A 17,645-nucleotide genomic window follows, 5' to 3' on the forward strand; every position below is an offset into this window, starting at 1 on the left:
AAAGACATGCTCACTGATCTGGGCAGTTGGTGGATTTCAGTACTCATATTCATCTTATTTCACCTAGCCACTACTACCCTAAATCAACCTGCCGTTTCTTCTTCCGTTTTACCTTAACCACAGGTTTCGCTTCGCCTTCTTGCTCCTCTCCAACAACGGTCTTCTCTTCGCCGACCACATCCTGCCCCACATCCTGTAACTTCTTCTTCTTCCGTTTCTTCTTCACGACCTGTTCACCTTCTAAATTTTCTGCTGTAGCAACACTCTGCTCTTCATCATCCCCCTGCAACGCAACAACAGCCTTCTTCTTCGTCTTCTTCCTCTTAACAACCATCCCCCCTTCATCATCCGGTTCACCGATCATTTCTTGCTTTCGCTGAAGTTCAAGTCTCAGTCTTTCAACTTCCTTGATCGCGCGTTGCATTTCTTCTTCTTCAGCTTGTCGGCGCTCGAAGTCATGTCGGCTGTGCAGACCATTCGCGGGACCAGGCTCGTCGTTCAGGGAGAGAGAGGACAACCCACTGCTGTCGACTTGCAGCAAAGATTTCGGACCTCGAGATGCTGTGAGATTGAAAGGATTCTTCGCAGGACTTGATGAGAATGAAGGTGGTGTGCCGTTATCGCCGCCCAGCGTCTCATCTGCAGCGACCTCGAAATGTTTCTTCGGCTTTCTTCTCGCCGCAGGTTGAGGAGAAGCTCGTCCTCGCTCCTGAGTATCTCGTGCGTCGAGTTTTAGCTCCATGACTGGGATGTCGTCCACGTTCAAATCTTCACCATTCGCGTTCTTCAATATGTTGTGCATCGGTGTGGAAGTGCCAGAGCCGCGTTCTGAATCGATGTAGTACGGGTCATCCTTGTACCGTTCCCTCCGCTCTGCTTTCTTGCGCAGCAAGCTCTCTCGATCAACATCCGCATCAGAATCCTGGTATGAAGTAGCCCGCTCAGGTCCTGGTTCCAGCATCTCTGCAGCGGGCCTCGAGCTGCTGCTTAGCGCCGTTGCCACTGCCGACGGCTTTTCATGGTAATATCTGTAAACTTCATCGTTGGCATCTTCATAATCTTTGTCATATTCCGCCTGGCTGAGGAGGTACTGGAGGTTACTGTTTATCGGTTCGTCGAGCTGAAGGTCTTCAGGTTTCGGTACATTCCTCAGTGCAGAAGCCGCAACAGGGTTGAGGTCCATGCCCGAGAAAAGTGCCGGAATCGCCTGTGTCAGTAGTAGTGGTGGCTCAGAGTAGCCTTCGTCTGCGTCAGTTTGCTGATTCGAGGCAGCTTCCGATGCAAGTCGCATGAGATCGAGGTACTCCACTGCCCGCTCTTGCACTTCCAGACTTGGATGCAGGGTCAGAGGCTCTAGAAAGTGAATGATTCGTGACGTCCACAGTGTTGTAGTGTTCTTCCTCGTTGAGGTCCACGCAACCTCCTGGTTCCCGGTCAAGCAGGCAAAGATCTTTGGTACTGCTTGTAGATAGCTTGCCAAAGGATCTGCGGGTAGCTGGGCGCTGGAAGTATGTAGCAGTGACGTGAGGACCGACTCTGGGTCAGGCAACATATTCGCGTATTCGCCCGCAATGAAAGCTGCAGACGTCAAAACGCCTTGACCACTGCTGCTCCCAGCTGGGAACAGCTTTTCACGTTGATCGATGAGCAGCAATGCCTCTGCAGCAGCGGCCGCCTCCGGACGAACTGCTTTCACGCGAACAGCCACATTGAGGAGCTCAGCACCTATGCGATCCGCAATATTTGATGTCGAAGGACACTGCTTTACCAGCTCCAGTAAGACGCCGATGTACCACTCGAAGTCGTTCATGTTCGCATAATTCTCATGCGAGCACATCTCCAGTATCCGCTCAATGACTAATGTCCGGTAGTCATCTGGAAGAGGAGGTGCTTGTGTCGACTTGGGCTGCCTAGGGTTGGCCGGAGCTTGCATGTCATCGTCGTCTTCCATCGCCATAGGCACGATCCCGTCATGCATAGCCCGGTCATTCTCTGGCTCGTCTACCACCGAGGCTCTTCCAGCAGTTCTCAATTGTTTCAGTAGCCTCTCGACAACAGTCTGTAAGTTGTTCGCATTTACCATGCCCACAACCAAGTCCAGTGCTCTTGTCCGGATGGAGATATCAGCATCGTCGATACATTCCAGAATGACATCCTGATGCTGTCCCACCAGATCTGCATGACTGCTCGTAATCTTCACGAAAGCCAATAGCGCCACATATCTCAAATTCGGATCTCCTTCGATGACCAGCATAGCCCTGAGCTTGTTCACACACAACCTCGCAATCTCGTCACCTTCCGTTGTGCCCTCTGCAGCCTCCATGATTCCACCTTGTATAATGCCATTGATGCACTCATACAACAAGCTCATCGCCGGCGTAGTCTTGATAATACTCGTCAACGGCGGCAACAACTTCCTGACCAGCCTCGGTTCCAGCGGCGTCAGAACAGAAAACAACTTGATAATCTTGATGGCCATCCAATTGTTCCCGCCAGCAGTAAGCAGCTCAAACAACCTCGGAGCCAAAGGCAAAAAATCCGCCGGCCGTCTCCAACCCAACTCACACACAACATTCACAATCGCCGCCGTAACACTCGGATCTTCGCCCTCATCCAACAACCTCTCCTTAATCTTCGGCCACGCAGGCCTCAGTGTCTCCGGATAAACCAGCGCCAATCGATAAAGCGTCACAATCGTCTTCTTCCGAATCGCAGGCAAAGAATGCGATAACCGTGGCAAAAGATCCGTCAACAAACTACACGCCATCGAAGGACTAATCACATGCGGAATCGCCCCCAAAGGAAGTTGAATCACAACTTTATCCGAACTCTGCACATCCTTCTTCAGCAGATTCTCCGCCAACATGAGGACCTCCGTATCCGGACGAAACGACTGCACAGCTGCCAAGTATCCCACTCGTTTCTGCAGATATTTCGCACTACTCATGACTTCCAGGACGTGGAAAGAAGCCCAGGACATATCGTGACCGAACATTTCCAAATAGACGAGTTTCATGAGCGCTGTGGCTTTCTGGTCCATGTCCTGGCTCTTGATTTCTTTGCGACATTCTTGGAGGGAGAGTTGGATGTATTCGCGTTCGTTGCCTTTGTGGGCCCGTAGGCCGCGGATGAGTTGGTAAATGTCCTTTTCGAACATGGCGGCGGTCGTGGGTTATCGCGATGTGGAGGTCGGACGAAGGACGGCGGCGCCTGGATGTTTCGCGCACAAAGGTATAGGCGAGGCTCGAGCTATCATGGTGTTGATCGCTGTGCGGGCACTATGGACGTAGCATGGTATGGGCGGTCGATATGGCTCGAGGAAGGGCTTTGGTCGTGAAGTGAGTCGTGCTCTGCCCAAGTTGCATGATCAAGTGATGAAGTAGGTGCAGCCGATCTCGATGTGGGGCATGACGGCTCGAGCTTATTGATGCCAAGCAATATGGCGTACTAGTCGAGCAACGACCAGGAGACGTAAAATAAAACATCGAAAGCGAACGCAGACGCAAAATCGTTTCCAATGTGATTGATTTGGGGCTTCAATAGCTTCTGTGTACGTTCAACCCTATCATAACGTCGCCAACGTGCATAGTCTCCGCATCTGCCAGAAATTGTCTCAACAGTGCTTCTCTCATGCATACCACAAATTGCCATCATCCAAGCTGTGGTGACTGACCCTTTTGCTCAATGTACTGTCGTCGATACTTTTGGTCTGGAACCAAGATTCTGTCAACCTCCATCTCTTGTTCATCATCCCCCACCAGGCCCGATCTCCGCTGGCCTTGCTCAACGTCGGCGTATCTTCGCGGCCTGCACATGTCTATATCATGTGCACGATTCGATGGGCTTTAGAGCCCTCATACAGTGTCGTCCGTGGCATCAGACATGAACACTCACGGAACACCAGACCGGAAGCACCCTTTTTCGTGGTCTACGCCCCAAGATTACCACGGGCAACGCTCAATCTCCATCATCATCGTCATTGGCCTCGTTCTTGTTATCTTTCCTGATCGGAATTTTGATTCCTTGGCCAGCAAAGCACTTGCTCAGCGGCGTTGATTCGATCACACCAGGAAATTTCTTGGCTGAGTAGACTTGGAACTTGTCCGAAAACGTCCATGCCAATACTGGTGCACTTCCGCGATTGACTCCAGGAGCTCCTCGGTTGCTAATGTCAATAAAGCTCATACGAAGCCTGCAGTAAATCAGCATTTATCGTGCACGACGTTGCTGTATATTTGACTCACCTGAAGAAGCCCTCTGTCCGCACACTCAAATCTTGAAGCACAAACCAGAACCCTTGCTTACCCTCGTTGTCACTCAGGCGTGCTGCGTTCACAGTCAAGCTGCCTATGAGATTGCGAGTGTACATCGCGCTCGATTGCTGAGCGGGTGCGGGATACCCTATGGGCTGACCCATCTGGCCATAGAACATTCCACCACCGTAGGCCGGCCTCGTCACCTGGGAAGGATGAATAGGAACCGAGGCATAAAAAGGACCTCCTTCGCCTATGTACATCACCTGGGTCGTCTCGTATGGTCGAGGAGTTTCTGCTGGAGGGGGATATGAGGTAGTTGTCGCGCTGGAAATGCTCACAGCAGGGCTGTTACTAGAAGCTCTGACAACGTTCGCCTCGCGATCCGCAGTCTCTGCCCAGAGATCGACCTGGAGGATGTAAAATGAAGGGTCACCAAGGAGTCCGTCATCCATGCCGACTTCTTTGCCCGTGGTGGAATCGACGATCACGAGTCTGACACATGGCGGTGGTGTTATTGGCCTTCGATCCTTGTCTCCAAATCCACACATGCGCGCTCTTTGAGGCTGTTGCACCACCTGTAGACTGTAGCGTAGTCCTTCGCGTTCGCTGCTGTGAGACATCTTCTTATCGCCGTTGGGAAGCAAATTGCTGGGACGCGCCGGTTGAGGCGGCAGTGACGATTGCTGCGGCGGCTGCATGGGTGGTGGGGGCGCTGGCATACCATATTGGGGCTGCACTGGGTTAGCAGAGCTAGGTCGCTGTGAGCTTGGAGCTTCTGTTACGATAGGCATATGCGCCATTGGAGCTCCCATATGCGGCGCTCCCAGAGGTGGCAGCTGATTTTGCATGTATTGTCCCGGCATGGGGGGAGGTGGCCCGCGAAGCTGCTGCTGTGGGTGTTGCTGTGGGTGCTGCGGGTGCTGTTGAGGCGGCAGCGGAGCTGGTTGGCCATAAGGCGGATACTGCTGGTATGGATGCATGTCCGCTCCGTTGGGTTGCTGTCCGTTGGCGTACTCGCCACCACCTCGAGTATTGATGGAAGGATGTACGCCGTTGGAAGGATATTGCGGTTGAGCAGACGAGTACTGCATCGGCGGGGGAATCTGTTGATGCTGCATGTTCGCCGCTGTGCACGAGGTGCTGTTCCTGCCTGGACTCGATCGATCGGGAGGGCGCAGCGCAGCGCAGCGTGGAGGGACGGGTAGCTCGGTATGGACAGGAACGAAGGACTCGAAAATGAAGACGGAAGCTGGGTCACTTCTGGCGAGAGACACAAGCGCGAGAGGGGCGAGTGAGGTATGGGCCTTTGACTTTGGGAGTGATCCAGGTACTCGGTGAACTTTCAATGGGCACCCAGCCTACGTCGATGCAGCGAAGGGTGATGACAGGCCTCCCAGTCGCTGGGCAAGACGGAGCGCGCCACACCAGCTCTGGCAGCTGCTGCTATTCACTTTTCAGACTCGCCCCGGCTCTCATGCATGCCCACTCGTCCCCGCGTCGATTTATATTACCAGAGTCGGAGGTGTCGAGCGTGTCGAGGAGCGGTGGGGCATCGGAGAATATGTGCAGACGTGTGTGGTGCGTGCAGACAGACGTGTCAGACGAGGGCGGCAGGCGCGGCGGCGGTGTTGAGTGTCATGTAGCACAGCGCGGCACGCTCTGGTCGTGGTATCTGCTCACAGCCAGTCAATTGCGCCGCTCGACTCTCAGCAATGGGGCCACAGCAGGCGTGTGCCGGGTTCGTACATGGAGCTAGAACGATCAATCCCTCGCCGCGGCGGCTGCTGCGTCGGGCGCTGCTGCGAGCGCGGTGCTGTGCTGGAGCCACACAGCGTCGCGGTGGCCGGTGTGAGGACTGTCTCAGCTGTCACGATCGCTGGCGGGCGTGCTTGTGTCGCGGTGGGATGGGCGGGCTGATCTGGCGGCACCGTTTCCAATGCGGCGGCTCCCCCTACGTCGTCGTGTCGCCTCGGGCAGCAGTGGCACACACGAGGATGGATGCAGCGGACGGGACAGGCTCGACAGGGCAGAGGGCGTGAGCGACGACGACCTGACGCCCACCACGGCATCCACTTTTTAAGAGCCACTTGACGGCGACGAGGCTCGCTCGATGTCGCGCAGCTCCCCAAAACAAGCCACAGACCACGCGCAGGCTCGAGCAAATGGGAGCGGTCCCGCGCTGGAGGGGGCGCATCGCTAGCTCGCCGACCAGCAGCTCCTTGTACCACACTCCTGGGCCGGCTTTGCAGCTCCCGCCTCCGCTGCAAAAGTGCTGTCGAGCGATGCGCCGCTGCTGCTGGCGAGTATGTGGTCGACTGCAGTGCAATGTCTGCTGCAGTGAGTGGCAAAAATCGGGCCTTGCATTGCCCCTCCCCTTCCTCCACCTCCACCGCCGGGCCTGGCGGAAGACGGTCTTGGCTCCTCAATGGCAGTCAGCATGCGCGGGTGACAGGCCTTCTGCACGCAGACGATCCGCCCGCTGCAACCACCAGACCGCTGCGCCGGAGAGCTCCAACGACATGGCGCCCGCGATGCTCTGGACGCGGAGTCGGGAGACTCTATTTCAGCCATTCACGCTGCGTTCAGCAAGCTGCTGCCGCCAAGCACCACCTGTGCCTCGCCATTTGGCGAACGCGTTCTCATGCAGCTAGGATATGCTCGTCAGTCGTGATCCCAGGAGAGCGTGCATTGGTGCGTCTATTGCACGGCAATGCACCTCCGGCAGCCAGGGGTCTTGAGCAGGTAGAAGGCTAATGACGATGACTTGCTCCTCCTCGCAGAAGTCCAACGCACGACACATGTCGCCCGAGTCGACCCGCGCCTGTGGCCATGCAAGGCAGCGTCAAGTTGAGGTATTCGTGCTACCACTCGAAACAGCGCCACTCACCTTCTGCTCTGTGGCGCAGAAGATGAGGTGCGAAAAAGCGACGCGGGCGGGGTGGAGTTGATCGACAAGTGGAGGCACAGGACGTGCCCTCGAACGCGAGCTGCGAAACGGCGCAAGAAAACCATTTCGCGGAAACGTTCGGTCGGCCGTAGAGGACTGTCCGGCTTCTCCTTCGCATGGCCGGCATGCTATACAATCACCGCCGGCTCCAGCCACCTCATTTCCGCCATCATATTCGGGAGAATGATCGCTCTGGATGAGCGATCGCGAGCCGTGCACAATGGTCACGGTGAGATATCCTGACTTGCTGGTGCGCTAGGCGGACCTCTTCGATGTCCTCCGCCTATGGAAACCGCGATAAATCGCTGTGGGAACTATCTCTTTTCGCAGCGCACAGCACGAGCATTTTCTGGCATCTGGTTGTTTTCCTTGGCGACAACGTTGACCTCGAATGAAAACTGGCGTTACCACGACATCTTCAATATTCTGTAGGGCTCTTCAATTGCTGACCAGAGATCAACATCGACTCCGCGATAGTTTTGTGTCCGTTATTAGGAACACATAGGCGAGTCGAGAACATGACGCACAATTGCAGTGCCGAACTATAACCCAAGACTGATCTACGATCGCGTTTCGGGACAACTTCGCCTCGATTGACGATATGCGGAAGAAACGGATCCTGAGCCTGACTCCTTTTGCATTGGTTGATTCACTGAACTGAGCAGGGTGCCAACGCCAGAAGCGTTCGCCAGGAACTGAAAGTCCGTCAATCGAAAGAATCTGCTGAGGTGAAGATGTAGATCGTGAAACGCACGATGCTGGTTGGCGATCTTGTCAAGACCCAGCATGACAGCAGGCTAAGCATCGGTCATGACTCGATGCGAACACCTCTTCAGGACTTCATGTGGACTGTTCTCCGATCTTGGTGCTGACTAAACTTGACCACGCTCCCACTCTGCTCAAGTCGCCTGCTTGATCGCTACGAACTTCCTGTTGCATCTATCGCGAAAGTAAAGCACGAGCCGAAGCAATGACCTCCTGCATACTCATGATGAGTCTCTCGAGACGAATAGCAGGGTCATGCGAACAAATCGACCGGAACAGCTTATGCGTTGCCTGTCCCTGATCTAGATGATCTGTCAGTCCAGGAATGGACAACGCATATTGACGCATCCACGATCTCATGATGCTGACCTATCGGTTTAACGAAGAGTCACATCCCGACAATATACCCCATCCGGACTCAACCGCGCTGCGGGATTGCTTCGATATCAGCGGGGAATCGAAAGTCTGGTTCCGGAAATGCAGCAAGGAGCTGTCAACCAGATATTCCTTTTTCCGCTCGAGCACGAATTGCTGCCTGACGAGAGCCTCACGCCAACGGAATCTTTTCCTGCTTTCCTGCATCCGCTCAGCCCAACGCCCGGGAGATGCTAGATGTAGCATGTCGATTGACGGCTTGCGTGGCTTGGTTGGGCAGCAGAGATTATGCAATGCCTGTGTACGTTTCCGCATCCCTGCACAGTATGTGGTGAGTACGAGGATCACTGGCCATGATAACGACTACAGCATGATGCTGAGTATTGTGACACGCGTGCACGGCTGCCATCCCACTTGGCCAGAGCTCACGGGCGTGTCCCTCCTGCCTACTTGCCCCAGGTCATTATTGTTCAGAAACATTCATCAAGCCCTCAAGAAAAAGGCACTGATTGTGATGTCAAGTACTCGCACGTGGCTACTGACTGACGCAGATGAACGAATCAGCGCTAGTTGACCACTGTATAGAAGTTGAATAAACCACTGCAGCAAATACTCATGGTTCTGACTATAAACGCCTTAAATATCAGTTCCTCAACTCATGCTGTTATCATTTCAAGCAAATCTCGGCACCATATGCGGAGGTGCTGTGCTCAGATGTTGCGTGTAACTTGCAGGTACACATCTAGCTCTCTGAAAATATCTTGGCTTCGGGTATGGCGATACACCAATGGCGCTCTATGCTGGCCGTTTCACGCATCAACCCTGCGGAAGACTCATCCTGAAGGCGAAGTAAGGTGCCATCGCACCTGCACTTTCCTAACCTCACTTTTGATGCAGCCAAGCTGCTAGCGTGCTTCATTTGCAACGACGCACAAAGCAAGCAAGCGCGTTTTGGACGCGCCTGAAACTCATACACAACACAAGGCGACAAGAACAACACCATCACCACTCATGCTCAACCATCACTACCCACAATGCAAGCCCCGACTTGGAACCTGAAGAGACGCCTCGAGGTGCTTGATCTCCGTGACATCGACCGCGTCAAGTTGAGCGCACAGGAACCACGGAAACGCAACATCACCATACTGAATTGGGGGAAAAGTATCCGCGCCGATGGCAAAACGCTCTTCGCTATCGCAAGGGCACCCTTCCTCGGCGGCGACACGGGCTTCGAGAGAAAGAAGACAGCAGTCAAAGCATGGTTGAGTCAACATGAAGCCGTGCAAGACTATTTTGTCGCTTGTTCGGCGCAGGTGATTAGCGGGAACTTGGACGCGATATTCGAAGTGCTTGACTTGTACGGAGGGCCCTGCTTCAAGGCACAGCTGCCAGTGCCAGAGGAGGCGAGGAGGAGTCATCAGAAGCAGCAGAAGCAGACATCGACTCCCGTGGCTGCACAACAGGCTCAAACATCCGCATCTGCGGCACCGATGACGCTGGCTCAGATGGTGCGAGAGATGAAGCAGGGAGAGAAGAAGTGTACAGTGACAATCGGCAGCTCATCGCCAGTTGTGCTACCCGGAAAAGCTCCTCCGGCAAACCCAGCAACACCCACATCGAATACCCAGCAGACCCGATATCACTTGAGGAGTGCGGGAGAATTGCAGTCCATGAGCTCAGGGGCATCCAGTCCAGGAACTCCGCAGACTCGATATAACTTGAGAAGTTCAACGAAAAGGGCAGATGTAGCAGATGCCTCGTCGTCTGTTTCTTCATGGAGCCATCTCCTTCCATCAGGACTGGCACCACCTGACTTCACACGTCAGCAGCCTCCACACAGTCCACAGAGAGCGAAGGACACGGAAAGTCCGTTGGATCCACTGTCGCAACCTCTAGCATCGAAGATGACGGCACTTCTGGAGCATTCGTCAAGGCCAGGCACTCAGCAGGTCTCCGTTCCTTCTTTCAATGAAAAAGAAGGTCTTCAGCCGCAGCCATTGCAACAGGTCAAGGGTCTACCATCCGGTCGTCCCGACTGGAAGATGAGTCTATCGGAACGGCTGGGGCACTTTCGCATCGAGCCATTTGATGCAGCTAAGCTACGCAGCCTGCAATCGTCCGAGCGAGATCGCTATGTGTCGACTTGGCACAAGATCACGAGTAAAGGTCTGACCGGCCTGAAGTACTTTCCCGCCTACGCCAGTTCTCAAGATGGATCAAACAAGGCCGAGACGGCCTACGAATGGCGTGAGCGTTTCTGGAGGGAGTTGTCACCATCGAAGCGAGGAGAACTCACGCGTGTAGTAGCTGAACTTCAGCAAGAGGCCAAAGGTGCTACCGCGAGGTTCGCTAACCTCATTGCCTCTGAGCTCGGTGCGTACATCGCTATCACTGCATTCTACCCTGGGGTCGAATTCCCAAAACCGGACATTCGGCATCCCAGGTACGAGCACCTCGATCTCGATGCCATCATCGGAGACCCTTTTGCAGATAAATTGAAGCAGTTGAACGATTGCTTTGAGGGTGAGGACCAGGACCTATTCAACTATCATCTCTTCCCAATGATCTGCGAAGGTCTCGGTACCGTCTCTGTTGAGCCGGCTGTTCAATCCATGGTCGATTTGCTCTGGCAAGGCCTGCCCCAGGAGAAGGCATCGACCTGGAAGGACGGAGCATGGTGGCTGAAATCTCAGCTTAAGCATAACGACCCGTTGGGTCTCGTGAAGCTTCTTCCGTGCAAGCCGTTCGATGGCTCAACGGATTATCACGAGATGGCAGAGGATCTGCTGTTACGATGGGCGAAGGGCGAGGTGCAGCTGGTGGGAGAGACGCCAGAGGAGGACACTGAGCTGCCGTCGACTGGGCGCTCAGAGCAGCCATCGTCCACCTCTTCGACGTTGTTCCCGAGCATACCGGAACCGGGCACACCTTCGACCGAGGAGATCACAAGTCTGATGGGTAAAGTCTCCACCCCAAACCAAGACGACAATCTGCTCCAGACGAGAGCTGCCCGCGGTTTGGAGTCGTCGGTATGGGCCCATTGATGGTCAACGAGATGCGTCAAGTATCGCGATGACGTTCTATTGTCTTTGTGCTGTACAGAGAAGAAGTGTATGGACATCATGGGAGCGTAAAGCTATCCAGAACTTTCTCGTTGGAGGGGATTTTGGTCATGTCGTCTGAACAAGGTGTTGGCTTGGTGGGAGAGACGACTATACCAGGTGGCTGAGCAGTGTAAAGTGTGAGCGGAATTCTGTGCAGACTTGATGGCTGATGAATGTATGTTCAAGTAACAGAGTCGAATGGCAGAATGTCCGCTCCATTTCTGAGCCACAGATCGGGTCTGAACGTTCTCACGCCAGGACTTGCCATGTAGCCTTCGATACGCGAAAGCGATCGAGCGAGGCCGCCTGTTCGTGCTTCACAAAATTGGCATATCGGCTTCGTGATCTCCTGATATATCCTTCTATCGTTTTGACAATTTGGAGCGACTCTTCTCTGGGAGTCTCGACACCATTTGGGAGAGTAGAACCCATTAGGCAGTGCCATGTCATCTTTCATGATCATCGTGCTACCCAGCACCGCAGTCGTCCGATATAGTCACTCCAAGTTCTAGGAGTGACTAAATGCCCTGACGTTTTTGAGATATCGAATCCCACTTGTTCGACTGGGGAAGGTAAGGCCCTCTGCCAACATGCAATCGACACCCTCCTCAAGCCTTCGACCATTCACCATTTCTTTCTCTTAACCCAACCCCTCACTCCTTCCCCTCCCCACTCTTCCTCAACCCCTCCACAACCCTCCTCGCCCCCTCAACAATAATCCCATGCTCCTTCTCCCTCACCCTCCCCACAAGATCCTCCACCTTCTCACACCCCCTCATATCAACCTCTTCCCAAACAATCGGCTCCCCCAAATCCACCTCCCTTATAACATAATGCACCATCACTCCCGTTTTCGTCCTCTTTTTCTTTTCAAATTCCTCCCAAGCCCGTTCAATACACCCCGCCCCAACTAAATCCCCCGGCAAAGAAGGATGGAGATTAATGATTGGGATTCCCTTCTCCACGATGGGATCGAGAAATGAGGGTGTTAGGATGCGCATAAACCCCGCGCATACTATCATTTGAGGGGAATCTTTTAAAACTTCTTCAGCGAGTGCTGCGTCGTATTTTTGCCGAGCTTCGCTGGATGTTGGGTCGGAGGAGTTATTGTTGTCGGGGTATGCTTTTTTGTAGGGTAGCCAGGGGAAATATGTGGAGGGGATGTTGGCATTTTGGGCTCGTGTGAGGCCGTAGGCGGATTTGCGGTCGGAGAGGACGCGGATGATTTGCGTGTTGGGGAGGGTTGGTGGGGTGGAGGTCGAGGCGTCGATGAGGGCTTGGAGGTTTGTGCCGGAGCCGGAGATGAGGACTGTGAGGCGGGTGGGAGGTTGTGAGGTGGCCATGGTGTTGGTGAGGATTGTGTTTTAATTTTGTTTGTTGGATAAAGTGAGATTTGTATGGGTCAATGTCTTGAGCTCAAGTACGGTCTTTCGTCAGTATCTCCAAAATTTTGACGCGAGGCTTGTGATTGCCCCGCGATCGATTGGTCGGCAGTCGAAGCTCAAACGCCGACAGTAGGCCAAAGCTTCGATGTCTTGGCGATCAGATTGGGTTCGGAGCTAGCTCAGGTCAATGACGATGCCATGATGACCTATTGCTGGCCGCCCTTTGTTGAGCCTTTCATGAGCGGATGACATTGGCAGTACTTCGATACATTGCGTGAAGAAGATCAGACTTTTGCTTTTCTCTTCTACAGATCTCGAAAGATAACGCAGCCAAGAGCTATCTACCCATCAAACAAATCATCGCCATGTCGAAGTTCCTCACAGGCCCCAACATCATCGCCGGAGCTGGCCTCACGGGCGCCATCGTCTACTTTGCTACGAGAGAGAATATGTCCGTGGCTGCCTTTTGTCCTCGATGTATGAGTAAGCCGTGCTAATGTACAGTCCAGGTTCGAGACGCATGGAGCACAAAACATCGCCAACGCATATTCTCGAGGCGGAGGATCCAAGACACACGCTCCAGGTGTAGCAACCAAGCTAGGTGAGCAGAGTACGTCGATCCGGAACCTATGCTCCGCTCGACATGGCGAGTTTGACATTCTGTCCCGGACTCCTTGCTGATGAGATTGCCTAGGCGACGCGGAGGACACGCGATCGCGACAGGAGAACCCCAAAGGCGTCGATACCGAATACTTCAAGGAGAACCACGCGTCACAAAAGTCGGATGGACATAAGGGAGGTGGTGCTCCGTTCGGCAAGAAGCTGAATGAGGCCGCATATGGCCACGAGGGTGGTAAATAAACGGATCTTCGATTGCCTTGTGTTCTGAGCGGAATCGCATTGCAGGCCGGTCGGCGTTCGAGGTTCAAAAGCCACCAAAAAAGAGACAGATGCATATTCAACAGCCAGGAAAATGCCAGATTCGATGATCCAGGCGGCATTTCCGGTTCCTGACATTCTTGATAGCTCCTTTGCGAGCCAACTGACGCGATCAATAGACAGCATTTCTTTCGAACTCGGCCAGCTCCGATCCTTCGCCGCCGCCTGCAACACAACGATCTTCTGCATCATCGAGGAATTCCGGAGAGATCTTCTGAACCGTCGGACAGGCCAAGCAAACTGCTGCGGCCATCGAAGCCGACTTCCCTCTCCGCACGATCAACGCGAGCGCATCCTGTACGTCCGCTTCTCGATCCACCTCCTCAACTTCCCAATCGCACCGCCTCTCTGCCCCTGCCCACAAGCCGGGCTCCAGATATGCTGAAACATACTACTGAGCAATGGAAACGCCTCTTCGCATCTCGGACACTTGAATGGCTGTGCCGAGACCTCACGATATCCAGTATCACCTGCCAACAACTCGTTGCGATACTCTTTGCTCAGATACTTCTTCCACTGGAAGCACTGCGCTGCCAGGCGGTTGAGGAAAGGCAAGTTCACTCCGGATTCGCATGTGCCGGATTCGAGGTGGATGACCATGCCGAAGAATGTACTGAAGTACCGTGGGCAGCAGAGGCAGCGGACAGTCAGCGGAAGGTGGGTGAGTTTGTGCTGGGAGTGAGAAAGGCATCGTCAGTATTCCTGTTCACGATCATTGGAGCTGTGGGATAGGGCACGCTCACATGCTCGAGCTCATTCCTGTCCCCGAAACGGCGTGGACACTCATGGCAGGCCAGAGCGCCGCCCATCTTTGCAGGCTGTCTTCGTCGCTCGTATATTGGACTTCGTTGTATGGGCGATGCTGCTCAAGTGTGCCTGTTATACCGCGTCCGGTCCTGTCTGCTTCGGGAGAATTCTAGGAAATGGAGGCATTGAGAAAGGAGATGGGAGGTACTCGCAAACAGCGTTCAGCACCGCCTACAGCGCGCGCGGTTCACCTTGACCAAACGACTTCCGGATGGCCGCATGTTTGAAGGGGAGCGATACGCAAATCACGGGATTCATACGGAGCATGATCCCAGCTGTATGGCCTGCCCGAACCAGGTTGCAATGCACTTTGCCGGCGTTTGCGGCGGCCACGAAAGCAACCTCATTGTCGGCATAGGGGCAGCGGCTTGCTCTCTCGTAGACAGTTCCGGTCTTGCGGAAGAAGGAGTCGCAAAGGTACGAGTTGAGGTCTTGCTCGAACACAGTGGCATGATGAAACCAAAGTGATCATCGAGTGTGGTTTCCTTTTGCCGCTGTATTGGGTAAACCGCGGGTTAGAGCGTCGCCAAGACCATGTAGACTTTGTGCGTCCTGGGTGAGCGTTTGCAACAGCTGAAGAGCTGTTTGTCGTGTTCTCTCATACTTTTGACTGGGTTCATGACGGTTTGTCACGTCGTGAAGACACGGAGCCTCGTCCGGCTGTCAGAGAGGCTTGTTCTGCACAAGCTGGAGAACCTGCAGTCAAACGCGGAGGGAGGCAGGCGATCACAACTCCCGCCGGTTTTCTCCAGACAAGCGACGTGCACAACGCCACCAGCCTTTGCGACTTTCACATGAAGACCACCAATTTGAAGAAGAGAGACATCGAGGTTAACCAATTACAAGCCAATTTCAACATGTGAAGGTTCACCAATTGAAGACACTCTCAACATGACAGCTTGGCAACAATCTCCCAGAGAGCGCGGTGATTGGCAGCCTCGGACGCTGGAGATCTCCGCATCTTCACATGTTCGGTGGGCGTCTGGGACGTGGTCCAGGCTTGGCTTTCAGCCTCTCATCCTGTGCGCAAGCGATCTTGTCCGTAAGCAGACGTCTGCGAATGGGGCACACTACGCGCCACAAAAGTCTCCAGGAACGCGATTCCTCGGTAGTCCGACTTCTCTAGTAGCAAGCATGAACGCGCTCTTCCTCTTTGATGCACATCGACTGTAAGTCCGCGACCTTTTTCTTATTGCTCATGCCCTTGCGGACGCGATCCAGCGATGCTCGCGCCTACCTCTCGGAGGCAGACAATCTGTAGTCTGCCCAGGCTAGGCTTAGCAACACTTTTCAGCCTGCTGCTGATCTGGTACACCACACGAGGAGGAGATGGCTCTGCCTGGCGGAAGCTAGGAAACCAGGCACAACAGCACTTTGGGGACCCGTCATGGAAAGATCAGAAGCTCCCACCTGGAGCGACAATTGAGCATGGAGGCGAAGCAGTGCCAGCAGCGCAGTCTGCGATCGAGAACTTCGAGAACATCGAGAACAGCGATGACGAAAACGAACAGACTCCGACGAGCAGCGAGACAACCTTGGAAGACAGCGTGCCAGAGCATGCTACGTCTGAGATGACATTGGACGAACCACATGCGATTCGCGAAGATGCGCACAAATTCTCTCATGCCGATGAGTTTCTCCCACATTTCCAGGATGTGTTGAAACTTCCTGGTGTTGATTTCGAGACGTGTAAATCGACGTGTACGTGGCCGGATCTGAAAAAGGTCAACTTCCAGTTTCCTGGCGAAGGCGAGGGATGGGGAGGAGTGAACCTCTCATGGACCAAGACTCCCTATCCACAAGCACATCTGGATTCAGAGAGAGCCAAATGGCAGTCTCACGTACAGACAGGTTTCATGCCGTGGAACGAGCACTCACACCGCTTCAATGGTCGTGGAATAGTGATCGTGGGCGGGAAGAGCATCAAGAAAATCGTGGTTGTTTTGAGGAAACTCTTTCTCCTGCGATCGCAATTACCCGTTGAGATCCATTATTGGGGATACGAGATGACGGATGAGAAGAAGAAAACATTGACTGATCTGATGCCGACGATCACCTTCAACGATCTATCAGGCGAGCACAATATTTTCAGATCGTCTTATGTTGCTGTTCCCGGGAAGACAAATTGTGAGTGTCCTGCTTTCTTCCCAAACTCCCTCTGCTAACATGCGACCACCTAGACCAGCTCAAAACCGCCGCCATGATCAACACCCGCTTCGCCGAACCCCTCCTCCTTGATTCCGATAACATTCCCATCCTCGCTCCAGAATTGCTCTGGAACTCTACCGAGTACCTCGAATACGGCACCATATTCTGGCCCGACATCGCTCGAACCCGCCCAGATAACCCGATCTGGTCGATCACCAACACGCAATGCCGCATGAACGAATACGAGCAAGAATCCGGACAACTTCTGGTTGACAAACGCAAATTTTGGTATCATCTTCAACTTTCTGCATGGATGAACGCACCCTCAGTCGACGAAAAAGGCGAATTCAAAGCCGAATCTCCATATTTCAGCATTCTCCTCGGCGACAAAGATACATTCCGTTTCGCATGGCACGCGCTGAAAACGAAATATGGAAAGCCATCGAAGTTTCTCACTAGTGTTGGAACTGTTGCTGGACCGGAGAAATTCTACTGCGGGCATTCATTTCTGCAGTATCATCCTGACGGCCGCCCGATGTTCATGCACGGTGGAGCGCTCAAGACGATGGCAAAGGAGGTGATGAAATGGCACCGCGAAGAAAATGGAGGAGTGTATCAGGTATACAAGAAGAGTGATTATGAAGAACAACATGAGAAGGTGGTGAATGTGAGAATTGGGTTTGATGGGAGGCAGTACGATTTTCCAGGGAAAGAGACGATGGATGAAGGACATGTGACGTTTTGTACGTTGTTGGATGACATTGAGCCTAGGCCATTGGAGGAGCTGGTACCTGGGTTTGAGCAGGACTTTGATTATATTGGGGGATATTGGCCGCTGGAGGGTGGGTGAGCGGGGACTGAGAAGGAAAGTATATGATTTGATGAATTGAACATAATAACGACAAGCATGAATAATTGC

General features: G+C 53.7%; 7 protein-coding genes across 7 annotated transcripts; 3 read left to right on the forward strand and 4 right to left on the reverse strand.

Moving 5' to 3' along the window:
• Window positions 1–73: 73 nt before the first annotated feature.
• Window positions 74–3,157, reverse strand: RHO25_012878 (uncharacterized protein; the record flags this gene model as incomplete). The annotated part of the gene is made up of 1 exon (XM_023604168.2): window positions 74–3,157. One exon carries the CDS (start codon window positions 3,155–3,157, stop codon window positions 74–76), a length of 3,084 nt encoding a protein of 1,027 aa, XP_023449906.1.
• An 800-nt stretch (window positions 3,158–3,957) lies between these two features.
• Window positions 3,958–5,374, reverse strand: RHO25_012879 (uncharacterized protein; the record flags this gene model as incomplete). The annotated part of the gene is made up of 3 exons (XM_065603605.1): window positions 3,958–4,192; window positions 4,245–4,987; window positions 5,039–5,374. 3 exons carry the CDS (start codon window positions 5,372–5,374, stop codon window positions 3,958–3,960), a joined length of 1,314 nt encoding a protein of 437 aa, XP_065459677.1.
• Window positions 5,375–9,377: 4,003 nt separating this feature from the next.
• RHO25_012880 (uncharacterized protein) lies at window positions 9,378–11,387 on the forward strand (the record flags this gene model as incomplete). The annotated part of the gene is made up of 1 exon (XM_023604171.2): window positions 9,378–11,387. The coding sequence occupies one exon, from the start codon at window positions 9,378–9,380 to the stop codon at window positions 11,385–11,387; it is 2,010 nt and encodes a 669-aa protein (XP_023450248.1).
• Window positions 11,388–12,100: 713 nt separating this feature from the next.
• Window positions 12,101–12,790, reverse strand: RHO25_012881 (uncharacterized protein; the record flags this gene model as incomplete). Its single annotated transcript, XM_023604172.2, has 1 exon — window positions 12,101–12,790. One exon carries the CDS (start codon window positions 12,788–12,790, stop codon window positions 12,101–12,103), a length of 690 nt encoding a protein of 229 aa, XP_023450247.1.
• Window positions 12,791–13,197: 407 nt separating this feature from the next.
• RHO25_012882 (uncharacterized protein) lies at window positions 13,198–13,693 on the forward strand (the record flags this gene model as incomplete). Its single annotated transcript, XM_023604173.2, has 3 exons — window positions 13,198–13,283; window positions 13,342–13,442; window positions 13,527–13,693. 3 exons carry the CDS (start codon window positions 13,198–13,200, stop codon window positions 13,691–13,693), a joined length of 354 nt encoding a protein of 117 aa, XP_023450250.1.
• Window positions 13,694–13,883: 190 nt separating this feature from the next.
• On the reverse strand, window positions 13,884–14,371 carry RHO25_012883 (uncharacterized protein; the record flags this gene model as incomplete). The annotated part of the gene is given in 2 exon segments (XM_065603606.1): window positions 13,884–14,152; window positions 14,164–14,371. The coding sequence occupies 2 exon segments, from the start codon at window positions 14,369–14,371 to the stop codon at window positions 13,884–13,886; spliced, it is 477 nt and encodes a 158-aa protein (XP_065459678.1).
• A 1,430-nt stretch (window positions 14,372–15,801) lies between these two features.
• On the forward strand, window positions 15,802–17,576 carry RHO25_012884 (uncharacterized protein; the record flags this gene model as incomplete). Its single annotated transcript, XM_023604174.2, has 2 exons — window positions 15,802–16,705; window positions 16,759–17,576. 2 exons carry the CDS (start codon window positions 15,802–15,804, stop codon window positions 17,574–17,576), a joined length of 1,722 nt encoding a protein of 573 aa, XP_023450249.2.
• Between the last annotated feature and the right edge of the window lie 69 nt (window positions 17,577–17,645).

Source organism: Cercospora beticola, chromosome 9, assembly GCF_033473495.1.
Source record: "Cercospora beticola chromosome 9, complete sequence".
In the NCBI taxonomy this organism is placed as follows: domain Eukaryota; kingdom Fungi; phylum Ascomycota; class Dothideomycetes; order Mycosphaerellales; family Mycosphaerellaceae; genus Cercospora; species Cercospora beticola.